This window comes from Glycine max, chromosome 4 (assembly GCF_000004515.6).
Source record: "Glycine max cultivar Williams 82 chromosome 4, Glycine_max_v4.0, whole genome shotgun sequence".
Lineage (NCBI taxonomy): Eukaryota > Viridiplantae > Streptophyta > Magnoliopsida > Fabales > Fabaceae > Glycine > Glycine max.
This window is the reverse complement of record NC_016091.4, coordinates 50,070,199-50,091,244: the sequence shown is the minus strand read 5'-3', so window position 1 is coordinate 50,091,244 and position 21,046 is coordinate 50,070,199. Positions and strand designations below refer to the sequence as shown.

The 21,046-nt window shown below is 31.0% G+C and overlaps 3 protein-coding genes across 3 annotated transcripts; all 3 read left to right on the top strand.

The window, feature by feature from the left end:
* Window positions 1–139: 139 nt before the first annotated feature.
* LOC100794966 (NAD(P)H-quinone oxidoreductase subunit M, chloroplastic) lies at window positions 140–1,893 on the top strand. Its single transcript, XM_003523372.5, has 2 exons — window positions 140–761; window positions 1,329–1,893. Exons 1-2 carry the CDS (start codon window positions 297–299, stop codon window positions 1,515–1,517), a joined length of 654 nt encoding a protein of 217 aa, XP_003523420.1. The 5' UTR covers window positions 140–296; the 3' UTR covers window positions 1,518–1,893.
* A 2,800-nt stretch (window positions 1,894–4,693) lies between these two features.
* USP1 (UDP-sugar pyrophosphorylase) lies at window positions 4,694–12,447 on the top strand. Its single transcript, NM_001250505.1, has 17 exons — window positions 4,694–4,860; window positions 4,969–5,073; window positions 5,183–5,299; window positions 5,465–5,605; window positions 6,287–6,377; window positions 6,838–6,965; window positions 7,381–7,452; window positions 7,610–7,674; window positions 7,987–8,047; window positions 8,145–8,262; window positions 9,129–9,253; window positions 9,550–9,626; window positions 10,094–10,199; window positions 10,388–10,447; window positions 10,739–10,819; window positions 11,290–11,529; window positions 12,096–12,447. Exons 1-17 carry the CDS (start codon window positions 4,714–4,716, stop codon window positions 12,261–12,263), a joined length of 1,902 nt encoding a protein of 633 aa, NP_001237434.2. The 5' UTR covers window positions 4,694–4,713; the 3' UTR covers window positions 12,264–12,447.
* Window positions 12,448–16,766: 4,319 nt separating this feature from the next.
* LOC100527117 (putative calcium-binding protein) lies at window positions 16,767–17,477 on the top strand. The gene has a single exon (NM_001248228.2). It carries the CDS (start codon window positions 16,808–16,810, stop codon window positions 17,276–17,278), a length of 471 nt encoding a protein of 156 aa, NP_001235157.2. The 5' UTR covers window positions 16,767–16,807; the 3' UTR covers window positions 17,279–17,477.
* Window positions 17,478–21,046: the final 3,569 nt, after the last annotated feature.

Here is a 21,046-nt window from a genome sequence, read left to right as displayed (position 1 = left end):
TCAAATATATTTCTTAAATGTATGTTTAGGTAAAAGAAAAAAAAAAAGAAAAGAAACGCATTAGATAGAATGCACTCACCCTATGTAACAAAAAATGGTTATAAACAAAGAATGTACATGGTAAAATAGGAAGTGCCGTATCCATTTAAGAAATTAAACCTTATCCATAGTAGAAGGTCCGAAGCTACTGGCAAACTAACAATAACACCCTCTCATGTATGTCTTGGCTATTCTGTTTTATTTAAAGCAACCACCAAAAAAACAAACCTTAGCTACTACGACCACATCCTTTAGTCATGGCCACAAGTTGCTCCTACATGGTTTCCACCAAATTATCCATGCTAGGTTGGAGTGGAGGAAGAAGAAGAGAAGCCAGAAGCCGGAGAGCATTCTTGGTCTCAGCTCAACAACAAAGCGATGTTAAGGAAGCAGAGAGCTTGAAGGTAGAAGAGGAGCAAGAGCAGGAACAAATGCAAACTCAAACACCGAAGCCAAAAGGAACAACACCAAGGCCAGTGGAACCTCAGTTGAATGTGAAGAGCAAAAACATGCTGAGGGAATATGGAGGGCAGTGGCTGAGCTGCGCCACACGCCATGTGAGGATCTATGCTGCGTATATCGACCCGGTGACTTGTGAGTTTGATCAAACCCAGATGGATAAGCTCACCCTTATTCTTGATCCCACTGATGAGTTTGTGTGGAATACTGAGACTTGCAACATGGTTTATTCTTACTTCCAGGAGCTTGTTGATCACTACGAGGTACTTTCCTTAGACACAATCTAATTTATTTTCTTTTGATATGTCTTAGATTAGTGTTACTTACAAACAAGGTTTTAAAATCGTGCCTGATTGTGATTTTGGCTGCAACATTAAGGATTTTAAGATTTTTGTGTTAGCAATGCGACCACAATTATGATCATATTTATCAAAAAACATGACGAAACAAAAACTATGATCACAATTTAAAATCTTGCTTAGCAAAATTAGATATATACCTGAAATTCTGAAAAGAGATAAATAAAGAATTTTACTAAAATCTCTAGATCATGTAATTTTTTTTTATATGGTCATCTAATCATAATTTGTTGTGTATATTAAAATTGTTGACTCATGGTCTTATCTAGATTGATGTCTAATGAGTTGGCAATGTGTAAATCTTAAGTTAGCATGCACAAAAATTAAACTCTAGAAAATATATAAAATAAAATTGATGTTCTTAAGCTATGGTAATCCAACATGCTATGGTAAACAAGAACACATTAGATTTTTGATGTTCTTAAGCTAGTTTTGTGTGTTGAAATACTAACCTGTGATGATGCAAAGCAGGGCGCTCCATTGACAGAATACACACTTCGCCTGATTGGTTCAGACATAGAGCACTATATAAGAAAGATGTTATACGATGGGGCAATCAAGTATAACATGAATGCAAGGGTTCTGAATTTCAGCATGGGCAAGCCACGGATCATGTTCAACAACAATGATATCCAACCTGAAGATGCAACTGAGAAATGATTTGTGAAATACACCAAGAAAAAGTGAGTAATCATTGGTGGTTTGCATGTGATTGTTTTGTAAATTATAAAAAAATTCTAGACCAAAATTAGACATTTTTTGGAGTCGAGTAAAACTAATGCAAACCAAAAGATAGTTACAGATACAGAGTATTCTTACAGTCCGTAATATAGCTTCTGTTCCTCCTCATGTTACTAAACTAGTATAACCACCCCTGCTACACAAATGGGTGTTATATTAAATATTTAGTAATTTAATTTTTATGCATTTTACTTTTGGTACAAAGTTATAAGATATGTATGACATTAGTAAACATACACAACTATTTTAGAGTTTAAATATGTTTTTAATATTTGAAAATATGATTATTTTGCAATTAGTTTCTCTTTAGATTTGTTTCACTTTTATTCCTTAACATTTAAATTAAAATGGTGGGTTTTTAGTCTCTTATCAGGGTATTTATAGAGAATAGAGATAAATGATTTTATATTTGTCCACAAATACAAATGAAAAAACTTTAATGGTAGATTAATTGCAAGAATAATATATGGTTGCGTAAAATAGAGACTAGAGAGGTACAGGTACAGCAAAAGAAAATGTAAATCATTTGATAGTCTTCCCCTTTGATAAGAGATTGTACAAATGTTAATTAAGTCACTTGAATGATTCTACATGGCCACTGGGAATATAAAAATATTCTAAAACAAAGGATATATATATATATATATATATATATATATATATATATATATATATATATATATATATATATATATATATATATATATATATATGATTTCCTTTATAAAAGAGTGCAATTTAATAATGCCAAATTCATGGATAAAATTAACTGTAAATAAACATAAACTTAGTTGCCCTCCAAATTTGCAGGACTCTTTTTGCTTCTAAATATATAGCAAAATTCCAGTAATTGATCATGCTACATAACGATTTATATGAATATTTATTGGCCCAAAACTCATAATAATATCCACAAAGTGGATCATTTTATTGAAATTGAAACGAATGTTTTGTTAAAAGCTGTAGCTTGTAGCATTGTCAATTCCAAAAATTCCGATTTTTCTCTTCTGTTAATTGCACAAGGTCCCGGTTATAGCAAATAAGTTAGGTGTTAGCCTTTTGAAGTGGAATGTTCAGCAAATGAAAGAACAATGTTTGCCTAGAAACTATTTCCATATGCATCTAGTAAACAGTAGAGAGCAAGTAAACTTAAAATAAAAAAAAAAAATAGACCTCTAGCTTGCTACCAAGCTTTAATTCACATAATTGTAAGGCTCAATTGTTGTACGCTCCTTCCTAGGGTATATTTGGATTTCAAGTAAAAGAGTCCAAAAATATGTTTAAGAGTAAAATTTTATCTCCAAACTTAATTTTGAAAAAGTAAGACTTAAGATAAACTTGCAAACTTTAATTCAAACATTCACGTAATGATTGATTACTATCACCTCCATTTTTCCTGCTTCTAATTAGTTAGAATATCTCCAATAAAAGATGTTTGTTAGATTTCTTAAGAAAATAAATCATTTATTCAAGAAATTCCATCGTTAAAAAAAGTCTACGTGTCTTTATAATAAAAATAGTTTTTTATATAAGAAATCATTTTTTAGTATTAAAAAATTATTTTCTTTGCATCAACCAACATTAATCCAGTAAAAAAAATATAAAAATATGAATTTTTAAAAGTTTTTTATCATTGAAATAAATATATGTATGAATATCTTAGCTGAAAATCATAAAAATAAGTCTCCATATATTAAGAAACTCACTCAAGACGCTTAGATTAAAGATGTCTAATGTGTTGTTTCCCCTCATTAAAAATATATGAACTATACTATCTCGTACCATTAAATCAACACAAATATGAGGAGTGAGAGTATGATGAAAAGTGGGGTGGAGAATAAATATGATTAAAAAGGTTGTGCGTATCTGCAGAAAAAAAGGCATTAGAAAATCTTTGCTCTTTTCAGTTGGTCCACTTCACTAAAGTGTTTTTCTGTCACACACACTCAAAAACCTTTGCATGGAGTATTTGGTTTATACTTTTAGACTTATCAATTTTTTTTTTTTGCAGATATTATATTTTGTTTTTCTGTCACTAATTAAAGTGTTTTTCTGTCACACACACGCAAGAATAGTTTTTTAGATTAATATTTTCATTCCAAATGGAAGAGTAACTCTTAAAAAAAAAGTCCAATTTATATATACAGAAGATTTGTTTTAAATTGAATTAAATCAGTTTTTAAAATCAGTTATTAATTATATCGTGAGTAGACCGTTTTAACCCTTTGGATTCACACTCCAAAGAACTTTTGTCGCCAACAAGTGCTTATTACTCTTCACTGGTCATTACGCTCTAAACTCACCCTTTTGGTATGCTATGATAAAGGAAAATCAGATTCATAGAATATTAAACATAGACACAAACATGGTAGAGATTCAACTGGAAATTGGGAAGGGTTCTAAGTAAAACAAAATCGCTCTTACAACCAAACTTCAATACCTCAACTGGGTAAAAATATGAAACCATCTCAATAGATTTTAATCACACAAAAATACAAACAATAGAAACTTCAATACCACAGCCACCACAGATTTTAATCACAGCATATCAATTATCAATTTTGAAAAAAAAAATCCAATCTTTATTGTGCAACCATTATCATTGTGGATCTGCGAGGACTCTGTCATCTTGTGGGTTGTCCTTCTCGTGGTGGAGCTTCTTCCAGGTGCTGTGGGGCACGGCGATCTCCGATAGAGACAGGTTCTCCCAGGTGGTAGAGCTTCTCCTGGAGGCTACAATGGAGATTCGAGGCGAGGGATAAGGGTGTGGGTGTAGCAGAAAAAGTGAGTGTGTGAGAAAGAGAAACCGAAAGAATAAACGAGCTACACGTGTCTAATTTTTAGTAGACAAGCATTTAACACGTAATCTCGGATGAAGCTTTTAAACTAATGGAAAAATGAAAAATCAATAATTCAATAATCTTAATAACATTATGAGAAAAAAACAGCTGTGCTGTGCTGGTATCACGTGACGTAGTGTGTGGGTCCCATTAACTAACTGAGCGCGACCCGTGCCTTCCGGTCAGAAGTGAAGTTGACGGTTGTTGGATCAGACCCAGATCCACATACTCACCGGCACCCCCGGTTCACCAGTTAATAATCATAATCCTAACAAATGACAAACAAAAGAATTTGCATTTATTTTCATGTTAGTTCTTCCGTCTTCTCACCACCACCTTCCACTTCCACTCTCTTCTCCATCGATCCCATTTCCATGGCTTCCTCCCTCGGCGACAACTTCAACCTTCTCTCGCCTCAACAGGTTTCGCTCCTCTCTCTCTCTCTCTCTCTCTCTCTCTCTCTGTTTCGTTCCTATTTTTTCGAATTTCAACGAACGCTTTTTCTGATTCTGATTCGGTGACTCTCTCAGCAAGAGCTGGTGAAGATGCTATTGGATAACGGCCAAGAGCACCTGTTTCGCGATTGGCCTGCTCCCGGCGTTGACGACGACCACAAAAATGCGTTCTTCGACCAGGTTTTGTTTCATTCATTCGCTCAATTCAATCACATACATAGTAACATAGATAGATCTGTTTCTTCCTTCATTCCTTCTATATTCCTAAACGACACTGCGTTTTCATTAGCTGACTCGACTAGATTCGAGTTACCCTGGCGGTCTGGAAGCATACATCACAAATGCTAAACGGCTCTTGGCTGATTCTAAGGCTGGCAGAAACCCTTTCGATGGCTTCACACCTTCCGTAAGTCTTTTAAATAAACGTTTTTTTTTTCTTTTCTATATGCTTATATTTTCAACATTGCACATCTTATGTATAACTATATGCTACTGTAATAAAAATCAAATTCTCGGTTTAGCCATTGAGTAATGCATGAGATTGTGTTGTGTGGTGGTGGTGGATTTCCAGGTTCCAACGGGTGAGACTTTGGCGTTTGGTGATGAGAACTACATCAAATTTGAGGAAGCAGGTGTACTTGAAGCTCGGAAAGCTGCGTTTGTTCTTGTTGCCGGTGGTCTTGGCGAGCGTTTAGGATACAGTGGGATTAAGGTATGCGTTGTCGATTTGTGTCATCCTTATTTTGTTCCTCTGCTATTTGTGTGTAATGTAGATTTATACTCAGGTTAGAGGAATGTTTATTCTAGTGGTTTTTATCTTACTCCTATAACAGAATAATCGTGGTAGATTGAGGAGGCACCCCTAATACTAGGGCCGAGTGGCATGTTGGAATTGCACAGCCTACCCAAAGGATTGCTTTACATACCTAAACCGCAAGCAGTCTTACTTTTACCTAGTCACAGTTACTCAATTAGCCCTTAGGCTCCAAGGGATTTTCCTAAAGAGGGTTGTCCACCAAATTAGATTTTTGTGGCTTTGGAGAAAATTGAACTGTATTCATGGTGAGAATGAGAGTTAACTCTAGATCCTTGGTCACTTGTGCCAAGAGGCGCTACACCCATTGTCAATTGGCAGAAACTCTTAAAAGTCTAATACTATGATATGAGGACTGATGGAGTCTTTGCTGCATTTTTTCTTATTACAGTTGGGTATGATTTTCATTGTCTGCCTCTGTGGTTATGAAAACTTCTTAGCAATGGGTGTGTTTCATGCCTTTTAACAGTCTTGGTTCTGATGCATTGTAAAGGGTTTGTTGTGTTTGTGTGTGTGGACAGTTCCAGTATGTCAAGGGATTAATTCCTGATTCTTAATTGTAGCTTCTGCCTCTTGCAGCTTGCGCTTCCTGCAGAAACCACTACCAGAACATGTTTCGTACAGAATTACATTGAATCTATATTGGCTCTTCAAGAAGCCAGCTCGCAAGGTTAGTATCAGTTGCAATTTTGTTGTATAAAAATAAGAGTCATGCTCATCCTCCTGATTTGGTTACTTATGTGGTAAAACAAAAATGAAACATTGATAAACTTGTTCATATAAATATTTAATACAGGAAACAGATAGCATGTTTAAATTATACCCAATGTATAAGACCCAGAGTCCATTTGTTTTGATGAAAATAACTTTTTTTGTGCTTAAAACTATAAAAAATGACTTCTTTTTTTTTTAAAATGTTCCCAGTAGAAAATACTTTCCTGGAAAACATTTTGTGGTAAATTTTTCCTAAATTTTTTTTTCTGCTGTAAGCATTTTGTGGTAAATTAATCTCAGACTTTCATTTTCTTCTGCCTCTCTTTCAAGCAATAGCCCACTCTCTTGTAGTTATTAATGTTGACTATTATATTTGAAAGTCCTTTGAAGCAATGGTTGTGTTTTTCAACTTTTAGGTGAATCCCAGACACAGATTCCTCTTGTTATTATGACTTCTGATGATACCCATGGACGTACTTTAGAGCTATTAGAATCAAATTCTTATTTTGGTATGCAACCCACGCAAGTAACACTTTTAAAGCAGGTATGTCTTTTGACATCTCTTGGAAAATTCAATTTTGATTTAATATTTAAATGGTGAAATTGTAAATTTAGTCCCTATATAAAACACTGTTTCCTGGTCTAGTCCCTACATGAAAAAACTCTACATTGTTAACAAATTAGTCCCTATCATTTATTAAAGTTGTAATGGTATTAGAATTTTTTCCTATAAGAACCAAAATGAAAAACAAAAAATGGTGTCAAGTATAGGGACTAATCTAATACTATTATAACTTTGACAAAGGGCAGAGATCAATCTGTAAATGTTTTTTAATGTTGTAACTAAAATGTAGAGTTTTTTTCATATAGGGACTAATAGTCTTAGCCTGTTAGGTGTAGGGACCAAAATTTCAATTTAACCATTTTTTAAATAATTCTATACTTTGCATGTTATTCAGGAAAAAGTTGCATGCTTAGAAGATAATGATGCCAGGCTTGCATTGGAACCACAAAACAAGTACAAAATTCAGGTATTGATGGCTTCTTGTTCAGTCCTGCAGGGTAACAGTATGATTGTGTGATTGAGAAGTTTATTTAGCAAAAATCAATGAATGAGATGCATTCTATTAACTTCACAATTAGATTTTCAAACTAATTGCAATCTATTGACCATTTCGCTTTGGGTAGACAAAACCTCATGGACATGGTGATGTGCATGCGCTTCTTTATTCAAGTGGCATTCTGAAAGTATGGTATGTCTCAAACAGTTTACTTATCTTTTAGGATCAGTTTGTGTGGTCAATTTCATTTTTCTAAGTTGTAGACATTTGATAAATCTTTTCATTACATGTTTCCAAGTAATTTAAAGAATATTTGGAATATATTTGTGCACAACAAAAAACTTTTATGTAAAAGTATAACTATTGATTTTTAATTCTGTAAATTGACGGGATTGTATTCTAGAAATCCAAGAAATTAGAAGTGCATAGGGTTTGTCTTTCACTTATATACTTTGATCATAAAATTTATATATTTATAGTTTTATAACGGTTTACATTTGTTAGGTATGAAGCTGGGTTGAAATGGGTTCTATTTTTTCAAGATACAAATGGGCTTCTCTTCAAGGTTAGTTATTTTGACATTTCATACTTTCAAACACACTTTTCTGGTTTGCCGATTAATATATTTTAAGTATTCATTGCCTAGTAATTTGAGGATGCAGGCAATTCCATCAGCACTGGGCGTCAGTGCTGCCAAACAGTACCATGTTAACTCTCTTGCAGTACCTCGAAAAGCAAAAGAAGCTATTGGTGGAATTACCAGACTCACTCACTCTGATGGTAAGCTAATTGTTTCATCCCTCACAGACAGAGAAAATAATGCTGATTTGATTCTGGACTATATGTTAATGTGGGTGAGGATAATATACTTGTTTTTGGTGTATTTCACAGTGGAGTATAACTTCTTTCTTCTGTAAAGTAATTTGAAACTGTAAATTTTATGAATGTTATTATTTATCATAGTTAATGGGTAGATGGTAGACAATGATAGTTTATGAGGGCAAGATGGTTTATATGATTGAAATCCATCCACTGGTATTGATGTAGGGCTGGTCAGGTAAAGTGCTTGTATTTTTTAATGAATGATAAAAAAAAAAATTGTAAATATTGTGCATTATTAGGAAATCTTGTCTTAAACCAACTGTTATACAAACAAAAGTTATAAGTTAATATGGGTATTAGTAAGTACCTACTTTGATTACATAGGTATTCATAATGTTCAAACAATTTGATGCTGATCTTCCAGGTATTCACTTGATCTAATACAATTTACATTGTTGATCTGTTAGTGGAAGCCAAATGTCTTTTTTACAGCTTTTTCATCCCTCTTGTTCTCTCTTTGTATGTTTGTGTGTGCACCTCTTTTTATTTTTCCTCTGAGAATGGAAAATGCTACCAAATTCAATTCAGTGGTTACTGACAGAGATCTTTTTGTTTGAGAAAAAGTATTTGGAGTGAGATCAAACTTAAAATAATAAGTTGCTATTTAACGAGACTTTTAAAGTGATATTTCTTATACTTTTCCATGCTAGGTAGTTTTATTCGAATGTATCTCTATCTTGACTTCATTATGTCACTGCCACTTTTTATGAATTTCCTGGATTCATATTTTTAGCATTTGATGATTAATTCAAAAACATAATCAGGGAGGTCTATGGTGATAAATGTGGAATACAATCAGCTAGATCCTCTTCTTAGAGCAAGTGGATACCCTGACGGCGACGTAAATTGTGAGACTGGCTACTCCCCATTTCCAGGAAATATTAACCAAGTAACCCTCTTTTTCATACTTCAACATCCTCCTCCCACCCCTCCCTCTCATGGAACTTACCTTTTTCAATTATCTATAGTTGGGATGATATATTATTCTTATTTGCGTTGCTCTCACCACACGGTGTGTGATTTTAATTCATAATTCATTATGTTTGGAATACTAGAAATATCAGGCTGTTATAACCATGGTTTAGTTATAATTGTAACTGACAATTATTATTATTATTATTATTTAGTTGAATTGTCATGATTGCATAGAGACAATATCTTAGTGACAATGTCTTATTCTAACAGTTGATTTTAGAACTTGGTCATTACATTGAAGAGCTCTCAAAAACAGGAGGTGCCATTCAGGAGTTTGTTAACCCAAAGTAATTCTTCTTTCTAATACTCACTATACTATTTATTTGGGAAATCTCTAAAAACCTCCCTGTATTTTGACCTATGTATGCTTTGGTCTTTGTTACATTCAAAATGTGTAAAATGGTACATAAATGTTGAGTTGTGCACTTTACTTCAATTCCGTCACAACTGTTAAAAAAGTGGATGGAGAAGGACACGTGTCACTATCTGGTTATTCTAGAACTATTCTGGAATCAGGATGCTTGGCATTTTCAGTCCATTTTTTTAGCAGTTGTGGTGGATTAGGAGTAAAGTACACAACTTGAAAAGTTTTGATTTGAGGACCATTTTGCACATTTTGAAAGTAATTGGACCTAAGTGCTCATGGGTCAAAATATCGTGTGTATTTTTTTAGAGTTTTCCCTTATTGTTTGAAACACTTTGCTGTAGCATGCTTCAATTTTCAATGCTATATTAATATATTTCCATACTGCAGATATAAAGATGCCAGCAAAACTTCATTTAAGTCCTCAACTCGACTTGAATGTATGATGCAAGACTATCCAAAAACATTGCCCCCATCTGCCAGGGTTGGATTCACGGTAAATTATCTATTTGAGAACAGTGCATAAATCTTAGCAAATCAATGCTTATCGAGCTCAACTTTTCCATCCTTGGACCTAACCTTTTAGGTTATAGATGTAGTCCATCCATGCTGATGCCACTTAAGTTAATGGATGGTCGGTTGTTATACTTGGTACTACCTCACTGGTTCTATGTAATTGTGTAGGTGATGGAAACGTGGCTTGCTTATGCACCTGTGAAGAATAATGCCGAGGATGCTGCCAAGGTACAACATAAATTCTAATGTACTAATTTACACATTGAGAAACAAAGTTGATAAAAAGAAATAGAGGGAGTATGACTTTTGAGCCCTTGATTTCATATTGAAGTGTAAGCACTATGCAGTACTTAATTGAAGTAGATTGGTAAGGTCTGACAAAAGTTTGGATGCAATTGGGAAGTTTGGATTTGAAATTCTATTTTGATGGTAGAGGTTTTGAATAATGGTATTTTAATTCACTAAAAAGTTTTTCAAGAGAGAAATTATCTCTTATACATTTTGTTAATATTACTGAAGGTGCCGAAAGGAAATCCATACCATAGTGCAACTTCTGGAGAAATGGCCATCTATCGTGCAAATAGCATTATTCTCAGAAAGGTAATGTAGTGCTTTTACCCTCAAGTCTTGAATGCCATGACGCATAGGTTTATTTTGTTATTTGTAATGTCTTGATTTTTGTTTATGATTTATTGCAATTTCTATAGGAATTAGTTTTGAAAATATTTGCTTGTTATTTTTAGCTAATGTTAAAGTATTTATCATAGAATTAAATTCCCTTTAGAACACTGTGGAATGTGGATTAGGAAAGTTCTATAAGATTGTTTACTTGCCAATGAAGCTCTAATATGCCTATAAAAGGGCCTGCAAGATACAATTTATATTTTTGCTTAGGAATGTAATTCCAAGTCCAAGTATCTTCCTTGTGTCCAGGTTGATTTAGAATTCCAATGTATGTATATCCTTCTTGTGCTTTTGTCTAACTCCTGAGATGCCAATTGTTACAATTACAAGTTTACAACCTACATCAGACAACTGAGTAATTGTCTCTGCATTTTTTCTCCTGCCAGGCTGGTGTCCAAGTAGCAGATCCAGTAGTGCAGGTCTTCAATGGGCAAGAGGTTGAAGTTTGGCCTCGTATCACATGGAAGCCAAAATGGGGTCTGACTTTTAATCGAATCAAGAGCAAAGTCAGTGGAAATTGCTCCATTTCCCTAAGGTCAACTCTGGCCATTAAGGGTCCAAATATTTTTATTGAAAATCTGTCCGTAGATGGGGCTCTAATCATTGATGCTGTGGATGATGCAGAGGTATGGCTAGATAAATTTATCAATATTTTATTTTTTTATTTCCTGAGTTTCATATTAACTGTTTGCTCATAGATGCCCATACCGGGGTTGGACAATAACTAGTTATGTTGAATAGTCAAAAAATAGATTTAGTAATAGTTGATAACACTGAGATGTAGAAATGAGGTGTACTAACATTACTCAAAGGATAATTAGGGTAGATTTAGTTTCAATTTTCAACACCATAACATAGATTGAGAACCCAAATTACACAGCAAGCCATAAAACTACTGGAGGCTAGTTTTTCTTAAGAAATACCCAACTAAATAGCCAAGTTATCCAAATTTAAATACAAGACCTTTTTTTTTAATTGACTCTCTGGAATACTAAATTCCCAACTGATAATTTCATAATCCTGATAATTTCACATGGTCTAGTGATTTCTATTCTTTTATTACTCTACTCCTCCACCACTATTTCTTTAAAAAATTAATTAAGGCTTGAAACTATATATTTACCATGAATGCTCATGTTTGTGTTTATTGAATATTTTAAACTGATTTGGGATTTTTTTGAAAAAAAAAAAGGTAAATGTGAGTGGTTCAGTTCAAAACAATGGTTGGGTCCTTGAGACCGTTGACTACAAAGATGCCTCGGAGCCTGAGGTATTGAGAATCCGGGGTTTTAAATTTAACAAAATTGAGCAGCTGGAAACGAAATACTCTGAGCCTGGCAAATTTCACTTGAAGGCTTGAACATGCATCCGTGTAAAAGAAGTTATAGTCCTCATGCTACATTCATTATTATTCTTTGTCTCTTTTGTAACCTGTCTTTCTACTCTTTGGCTCAAATGTTCTAAGCAGTGGGATCAGAAGTTTTGCAGAGTTTCTCTCCGCTCCCCTCCCAATCTTAATTAAGGTGTTTGATGAGGATAAGTGCTAATGTACTATTTTGTTCATAAGTTTTGCCCCCACTTCGATTAGAGAAACTGTTTTTGCATTCCTAGCTCAATGTGTAAAGAATCTGAGTCCATTTGTATTGCTGTGTGCATATGGAAGACGGTTGACGTGCATTTAATAATGTGCCAACAAGTTGGACTAAAATAAAGATCATATTGATTGTTTTACCCATCATATACACTGGATCTCAATCTATGTTCCCTTTTTTCTTTCCCTATTTTTTGTTGCACCCAAGGGGCAAAAAATACTAAGGACAGTTAATACATGATTGTTATTTTATGTCGATTATACTTTAAATTCAAAAATACATAATAGTTTTGAAGCGAGACGCATCAGGTGCTTCCCTGGACAGCAAACCAATCTGCGTTTGAATCGAAAAAAAGAAAGAAAAAAACTAATATCCGAATGCTGCCATTTATCGAGATATAGCTGAAGATTTCACTCTTTTTTCTTTGGTCCTAATGTAATAAAATGAATTATTCTTAAACCTACAGAAAAATTGTTCTTATGAGATATTGAAGATTGTGTGTTTGTTTATAACAGTTTTTTCAAGAATTATTTTTTTAAAAAAATAACCACTTTTTATTAGTTTTTCATGTGTTTGCTTCAGTTTTTCAAAATTAATTAGAAGCTGAAAAAATCTAAATTTTGATTACAACTATAAGTTATTTCGAATTACTTTCATAAAATCAGTTGTTACTTTTTTAAAAAATTGTTTTTATGATTGTAAACAAATATAAATTAATCGTAAGAAAAACATAAATTAACCTTTGTCTTTTATTTTACATTGGAATTATTGTTTTTTTTAATCTCTAACAAATTAGTCATATAATTTAAAACTAAAAGTTTATTTATTAACAAAATTTCAATTCAAATTAAACATGGTCATTGAGTAACCAGAATGTCTCATTTATAACGTTTACCCTTTATATTTAAATATGTGTAAAACACTAATAAATATCTTTGTTTGTTTATCCTCTATATTTAAATATGTGTAAAATACTTTTAATATCTTTGTTTGAAACCAGTAATATCAATTAAAAATTTAAGAATATATTCAAAGTATTCTTTATAAAAAAAAAATCTCTTCTCTCAAATTAGTCATTAGTATTTAGCGGTTAAGCCAAGCATCGAATCAATTTCAATATTTAGATCTTCAATCTAGTAATTTGGATTCTTTAACATGAGGAAAGTATATTAAGAATACGATCAACAAGTTTCTTATAAGATGGGTAAATCTAAAAAGTCAAAGAATTTTAAACACAACCTTTAATGCTTTCTTGTGGTTAGCATATAGGTCTCCAATATATGATCATATTACAGTGCTTTTGGTACTAGAAAATTTGTAAGAATTTACCATAAGTAAATCGTATAAATTGACTTAAATGAAAATTAAACCCATTACTATTTTCAATATAAAATTAATTATCTCGTACAGACTTTATAAAACAGAAATTTATAAAATATTTCATATATTCAATATAAAATAATAACATTTTATTTTTTTATTAACTTAAGCTACACTAAATTAAATTAATACGAAAAAAATCTTCCTGTTTAATACGAGCATAACCCCACAATTTTAAATAAAATCGTTAAAATAATTGAGTATAGATATCATATATGGAAATCCGACATCCGTAAAATGAACTATGTCTATGCTTCTTATAAAAACTGATTCCAATAAGGCAAGGCAAGTCCTAAAAGCAAAGTTAAACTCATCGTGTTTGTTTGTTTGTTTAATTGCTAAAATTAAATGGATTAGGTTAAAAATATTGAATTTATTTTAATGTTTATATTTTCAATATTAGCTCATTAATTTAGGTCATGAATTAAATAATTTACTTCATTTAATTTATAGCTGGTGAGTAATTATTAGTGTTGTTTTTAAGTCATAACATAGTAATTGACTAATTGTTAAACTTAAAAAACATATAAATTATTACAAAGTTTTAAAAACATTGAAATTCTTAACCTAGTCTTATATCATTAATAAAATAAAAATAAGTGTGCGGATGAATTAGCAGATCATGCACAAGGAATGGAGGAAAATTTCATGATGTTTGAGCAACCACTTTTTATTAGTTTTTCATGTGTTTACACGGAAAATTGATAAGCAGTGAAAAGTGAAAACGTCTTAGGTGCGAAGAAAATGCTTAATAGAAGCGGGGAAAAAAATCTATCTTTGGGTAAATGTTTTTGGTTTCCACTTTTAATCATAAAATCATTATGTTATTTTAAAGTTTGCGCAGAAAAAATAGTAAAAATATTTTTTTTATTAATTTTACTTTTCTATATAAATTTTCAAAATAAAAATACCAATTTGAAAACAGAACATTTTTCAAATAAAATAACCCCTCTTTTATTTCATTCAATACACTTCTTAGCGAACAACAGGGAAGATTCAATTTTTTTCTACCACACACTTTTTCTAAACAAATTGAATAAACTAGATAGTTCAAACTAAATTAATTAATTTGATGCGGAATAATTTAAATAATTATTTTATTTCACTTCAAACTTAGATTAAGCTAATTATAATTAGTTTGTTTTTAATTTAATTTTTTCAATCAAAACTTACTTCTTGAACATGTCGTATTTTTTCTCCGTCAAAGACCATAATTAATAAATTAAAAATTAATTTTGTTCGTAAAATATAATTATCACCCATAAAATAGTTGAATTGGTCATGATCTCTCAGAAAGATTCTCTTATTGATTTTTAGTAACTCTAATTAACTCAACAATTAAATAAAATAATGATGTGATACATTTTTCTCCCAAATAAACTTGTCACTTTTTTCTCCTTCAAATTAATTACTTCCACACACAAATATATATTTTTCTTTATTTTCTTTGCCTTTATCCATCCTTTCTTAGTACTTTGTTTATGTCTGGCAAACCGTTGTGTTAACAATTCCACACGTTATTGTGTGTTTGATCGCCAAAAAATTGGAGAGAAATAATGAATTAGGTGTGAATCTTACTTTTCTTTTTTATTTTAATTTTCTTTATTTTTTTTCTTATCCAACGAAAATTAGACACGGGATCCTCATGAATGATAAAGGGTCCAAACGACCCTTAACACGTGCTCTTCTTTAAAAGATACCAGGGTAGGCATGACACGCGCATCACATTTCTTTTTTGATATTTTGTTTAATTCTCTTTTAATCCCGTTGAAAAATGATTTTTTTGTTTTTATATTTTATATTTTAAATTTTTTTTATTTTTATATTTTGAAAGTGATTTTTTTAGTCTATATATTTTATATTTTAATTTTTTTTAGTCTTTATCATCAAAATATGAAAAATATTATCAATTACAATTAATTATAAAAATATTAACAAATAATTCGTAACTAATTTATCACAAAATGATTTGTAATAAAAAATAGTTGATAACTAATTTATAATTAATTATTTTATTTTTATTTTTATAATAAAGATTAAAAAGTAATTAAAATATAAATTATAAAGAATAAAAAAATGATTTTCAAACTACAAAAACTATAAGAAAATTAAACTTCATTCTTGATTCTACTTCTTAAACATATTATAAAGACTAATATGAATCATGAAACTATGCTTAATTTAAGCTTATTTTATACCCGTATGACGTTGAGGATATCACGTCACACTTAGTCTTAATGAATACAATTAAGTTTATTCACCCCGAACACCGGTTTACTTCTTGAAATGTCGATTTGATCCATTTGGTTTGGATTTTATTGTTTTTATAGTTGACTTAACCGAAAAACCAGCTCAACTCACATGTCGCTGTAGCTCAATCAATGAAGAAAAAAAAAATCATCTTACACTCTAATAAAGTATACGCAACTCTTGAAAAAAGAAAGAGGCGAGAAGGTAAAAGATGTGCACAAATAGTTTGATAGAAAAGAAAAGAAAAAATTAATATATCAAGAACGTAAAATGAGTATATATAGAAAATAGCGTGTGAAAAAATGGATTCACACATGACAAATCCCAACAAAATTTTTCCACGGAGATTAATTGTAGAACATAATATATTTTGATAAAAAAAAAAAAGTATGACATATCCAATTGGTAGAACCTTGATGAGTCGCTTTCAAAGAAAAAGCTACGAAACTTCGCACAAATTGCCATGGCGTAGACCAAATGTGTTATTCCCGTACACAAAGGACAACTTTTAGAAATAGAAACCACAACATCCACGCATGTTTCCTATGTTATTTAATTACACATTTTGAAAACCAACATAAAATAGCATATATATATATATATATATATATATATACATACAAGTGTTAAGAGTTATGGTGAGTAATAATAAGAGCAGAAATTCATACAGGCTTTTAAATTGATGTTATTTGCAAATATGTGTCTCCTAACAGCAACTGACTTGAAGCGTATTTTTGAGAAAGTGGACGTGAATGGCGACGGATTGGTGAGCCTTGAGGAACTGAATCGATTGCTTCAGATGACGGGCAATTCCCAATATAGCATAGAAGAGTTGGAATCACTTGTGGAAAAGAAAAGTCTTGGTTTCAGTGATTTCTTGTTCTTTTACAACTCAATATCGGAGCAGAACAAGGGAGAGAGCAAAGGAAGTGAGTTGGAGAGCGACCTGGCCAAGACGTTTGAGGTGTTTGACTTGGACGGAGATGGTTTCATCACAAGCCAAGACCTTGAGTCTGTCTTGAAGAGGCTTGGCTTCTGGGATCAAACACATGCCAAGGATTGCAGAACCATGATTCGTTTCTATGACACCAATTTCGATGGTCGCCTTGATTTTCAGGAATTCAAGACCATGATGTTGCTCACCAAAGCTTGAATATATTCATCATTCAATTCATTTTCCATCTCAATCAATAATACTATGGGTGCTTTTCTGTTCTACAATATCATTTTTATGGCCTCAACTTCTTCACTCTGAACCAATCATGTTATGTGTGTTTTTAAGGTTATGTCCTCTGCTCGATGTATGCCTAGTGTTGTTTATATTAGTTAATTAAGCCCATGCTACTATCAAGATACTTCTCCTTTGTTTCTTTAACTTTGAGGAAAGAAAAAGAAAATTTTTTAAATTTAGATTAAAAAGAAAATAAATGAAAAGAAAAGTTCAGGAATCATTTGATTTCTATTTTCAAAAAAAATATTTTTTTAGCAATGTTATTGACTAGTCTCTTATGTTAATTATTGATTGGTCTCTTCTGATAGGATGTTTTCTCTTAAATTTTTTTTTATTTATAAGATCTCAACATCAAATATTATTTAAGGAATTCAAATCCAATTTTATATATATTTTTTTATAAATTGTGAATAAATCTTAGAAAAAACCAACACAGTCACAACGGGATGAAGTTCCATCGATACTAAGTCTACTTCATGATGATTTGTGCTCTTGATGAGCTAGAAAAGGAGGTTTAAGAAAATATTTGTCGGGTGTTTTTTATTTTTTATTTTCAAAATACCTGTTTTGGAAATAGTTTTCAAAATGTAGTAGATTTTAGGTGGAAAATTAATTGTTGAGTTGTATGGAAATATTTTTGGTAATAGATTTTAAAACTAAAAAAGTGAAAGGAAATTAAATTAATTTTTTTTCTTTTATTTGTTCTTTAACCAAATAAAAATATATATAATTATTATGTCTTTCCTCTAATTCATTTTCTTTATTCTCATTCCATTAGTTCTTTGGATGAAAATTAACAAAGAAGTAAAACAATTAGTTGAAGCAGTTCTACATTGCTGAAGAGTTCTAAAAATACAAGTAAAGATGCATAATCAGCATATGTTTAAGAGTTCCGTTTACACAACTGAGAGTATGTACGACTTATAAATGGCTGTGTGTGTGTGGTGGGGGGGCTTACGTTAACCTTTTTAATTTATTCACATTTACAAAAAATAAGAAAAAAAAAATTTCTGTGTTAACTTTAAGTCTTTAATTGTAGTTTTTCTCGTGTTCATCTCATCTTTAAAAAAAAAATATACCAAAGACGACTTATTATAAAATGACCTGGCAGCTGGCAAATTCGGCCATCTTCTAGAGGCAAAATTTATTATTGCATTTAATTTAACTAGCTATATCAATGAAAGGATCACTTCTTATATATTTACATATAAAAGTCTAAGCTAGCACTTATTAAAACCAATAACATTGACATTGCTAGATCTTTTATTAATCTTTATTTCCCAAATATTAGAAATAACCCGCATATCAATTATTGGATTTTTATAAACCATGGGCAGTGTATAGATGGCAAATACACCATATTATTCGAAAAATTAATTATGAACAAATAGTATTTATATTGACAACATAAAGGTTTTTATACTGTTAAATAAATAAAAATTATCATGATTATTTTATTGAATTTTATATTAATAATTACATTAAAAATCATTCCTAATATTATTGTTTACTAATTAAACTGCCCAAGGTTTTTACCAATTTACTGTGTAATTTTTTTTACATTATTCTTACATAAAAGTTGAAGTCATTTATTATTGTGTACTAAACTATGAATTTAACTCCTTTGATGTGAAGACCGCATTTCAGAGAACAAAGTGCAATGATAACCAATTAACCATTAATTAAGAAATTAAGGTTGAGATTGTAATTAATTTTAGATTTTGTTACACATGTACAGTATTTGATTTTAACCATTAATTTTCTAATCAATGATTATGAGTGTACTTTATCCTTTAAAGTGCACTCCTCACTTTAGAGGTGCCAAATCCCTAAATTATATATTTTTACTCTCATAAAATTTGAAAATTGATTTAGCATGTGTTTGAATTGTTATTTGAAATTCAAAAATAGATATTCATATTTTCATAGACAAGAAACATAGAAGAAAGAGTGTCTATTCGTTGAATTAAAGTCCGTTTATGTTAGGAAAAGTTTATTTTCAAACACAATCTTAGTGTTAGCCTGTTAGGTATTTACATAGTAAAAAAAATCATTAAACAAGATTGAATATACATAAACTAAACTAAAATAACATACAGTAGTGTCAGGAGACTCTTTGCTCTGCAAGATATATACGAAGGAAGGACAATCGATCTATATAAATTTGATTTAAGATTTTACACATAATTATGTAACTATAATAACTTCATAAATAATTTTAGACTGACATCTAATTATAAATTATTATAATATAACTTTTATTATAAAAATTAATAAATTATAAATTATAATTGAATTGAATGATAATATAAAATTATTTTATATTCGTGATATATAATTTATTTTCTTGAATATAAATCATCATCTAAATATATATTCTTTTATTTAAGGATTTAAACATGGCTAGTGATGACTACATAAATGCGTAAACATGATAACTGCATAAATCCGCATGCCATTGAATATGATCTACATCTACGTCGGCCATGAGAGTTCAGTTTACGACAAATTTCATTCTCTAGGTGACATTATTTACTTTGGACAACCTCAACGTCATCGGGGCCATATATATAACATATTATTCCATGTACAATGTTGAATCAACTTTGTATAGTTGTACCCTCAATAACTTTCTTTAGTTGTATTTTTCTTGAACCACTTGCCAAATTTTTTAAAATCTTTTCATTTTCTTTCTGTGATCTATCTGTTAGCTTTAAAATGGCTCAAATTTTATAACCCATTCATTTCCTTCCACGGTTTATCTTTTTTTTTAGCATTAATAAATGGCTCGGGTGCCACGAACATATATAAAATGAGAATTTAAATTTGATCAATTATCAGTTGAATTGCACTATTATTTAATAATGAATTGACTTATGATTAAAAAAGTTTCATCCTGAAAAAGTTTAAATTTCTTATGTAATAATTGCAATATATTCAAACACACTTTTTGAATAATTTAATATATATATATATATATAAAATTATTAAATCAAGTCTAGTAGTCAATTTTCCATTGACATACCTATATATATAATTCAGGGTATGCAAATGCATCCCTAAGTTTAATTAGTTGCATTTAAATGTCTTGAATTTTTGTGTTTTTTCCCTTTAGCAAGTTTATTATATTTGAACCCATTAATTTTTTATTTCTCACTCTTTAAATTTAATTTTTTTTTATCGATAAATATTATAATTTGTTAGTCTTATTAAAAATATTGATCGGAAGGATTTGAACTTGTCAATAGTTCTAGCTGCAAGTAAGTTTCTTTGCCTCCACTAACCTTTGGGGTCCTGGACCCGCCACCACAGCAATTCCCTTTAGTAGGACTACTTAATATGCACCAAATAATGTTGAAGTCTTGAAGGAGGGGCAAGAACAGGCTAAAGGTCGTTTAAAGTAATTCGATGCTATTGGGTGTTTGATTCTTAAGTACTCTATAGACAGGTTTGACCAGTGCATCGTCTGTTGGCATTGCTGCGAAGTTCCCATTCTTTGACAAATTGTTTAACTAGTCACCATAATGGATATTTACATATATCAATTCTACATATGCATGAAGTCATGACATTACATATACAGAAATTTGACAATTAATTGTTTAACAAATATACATATAGTTGAGCTGTCATGTAAACCCTCAAATATTCCAACTTGGAGATGCGAACACGAAACTGAGCAACTAGTAA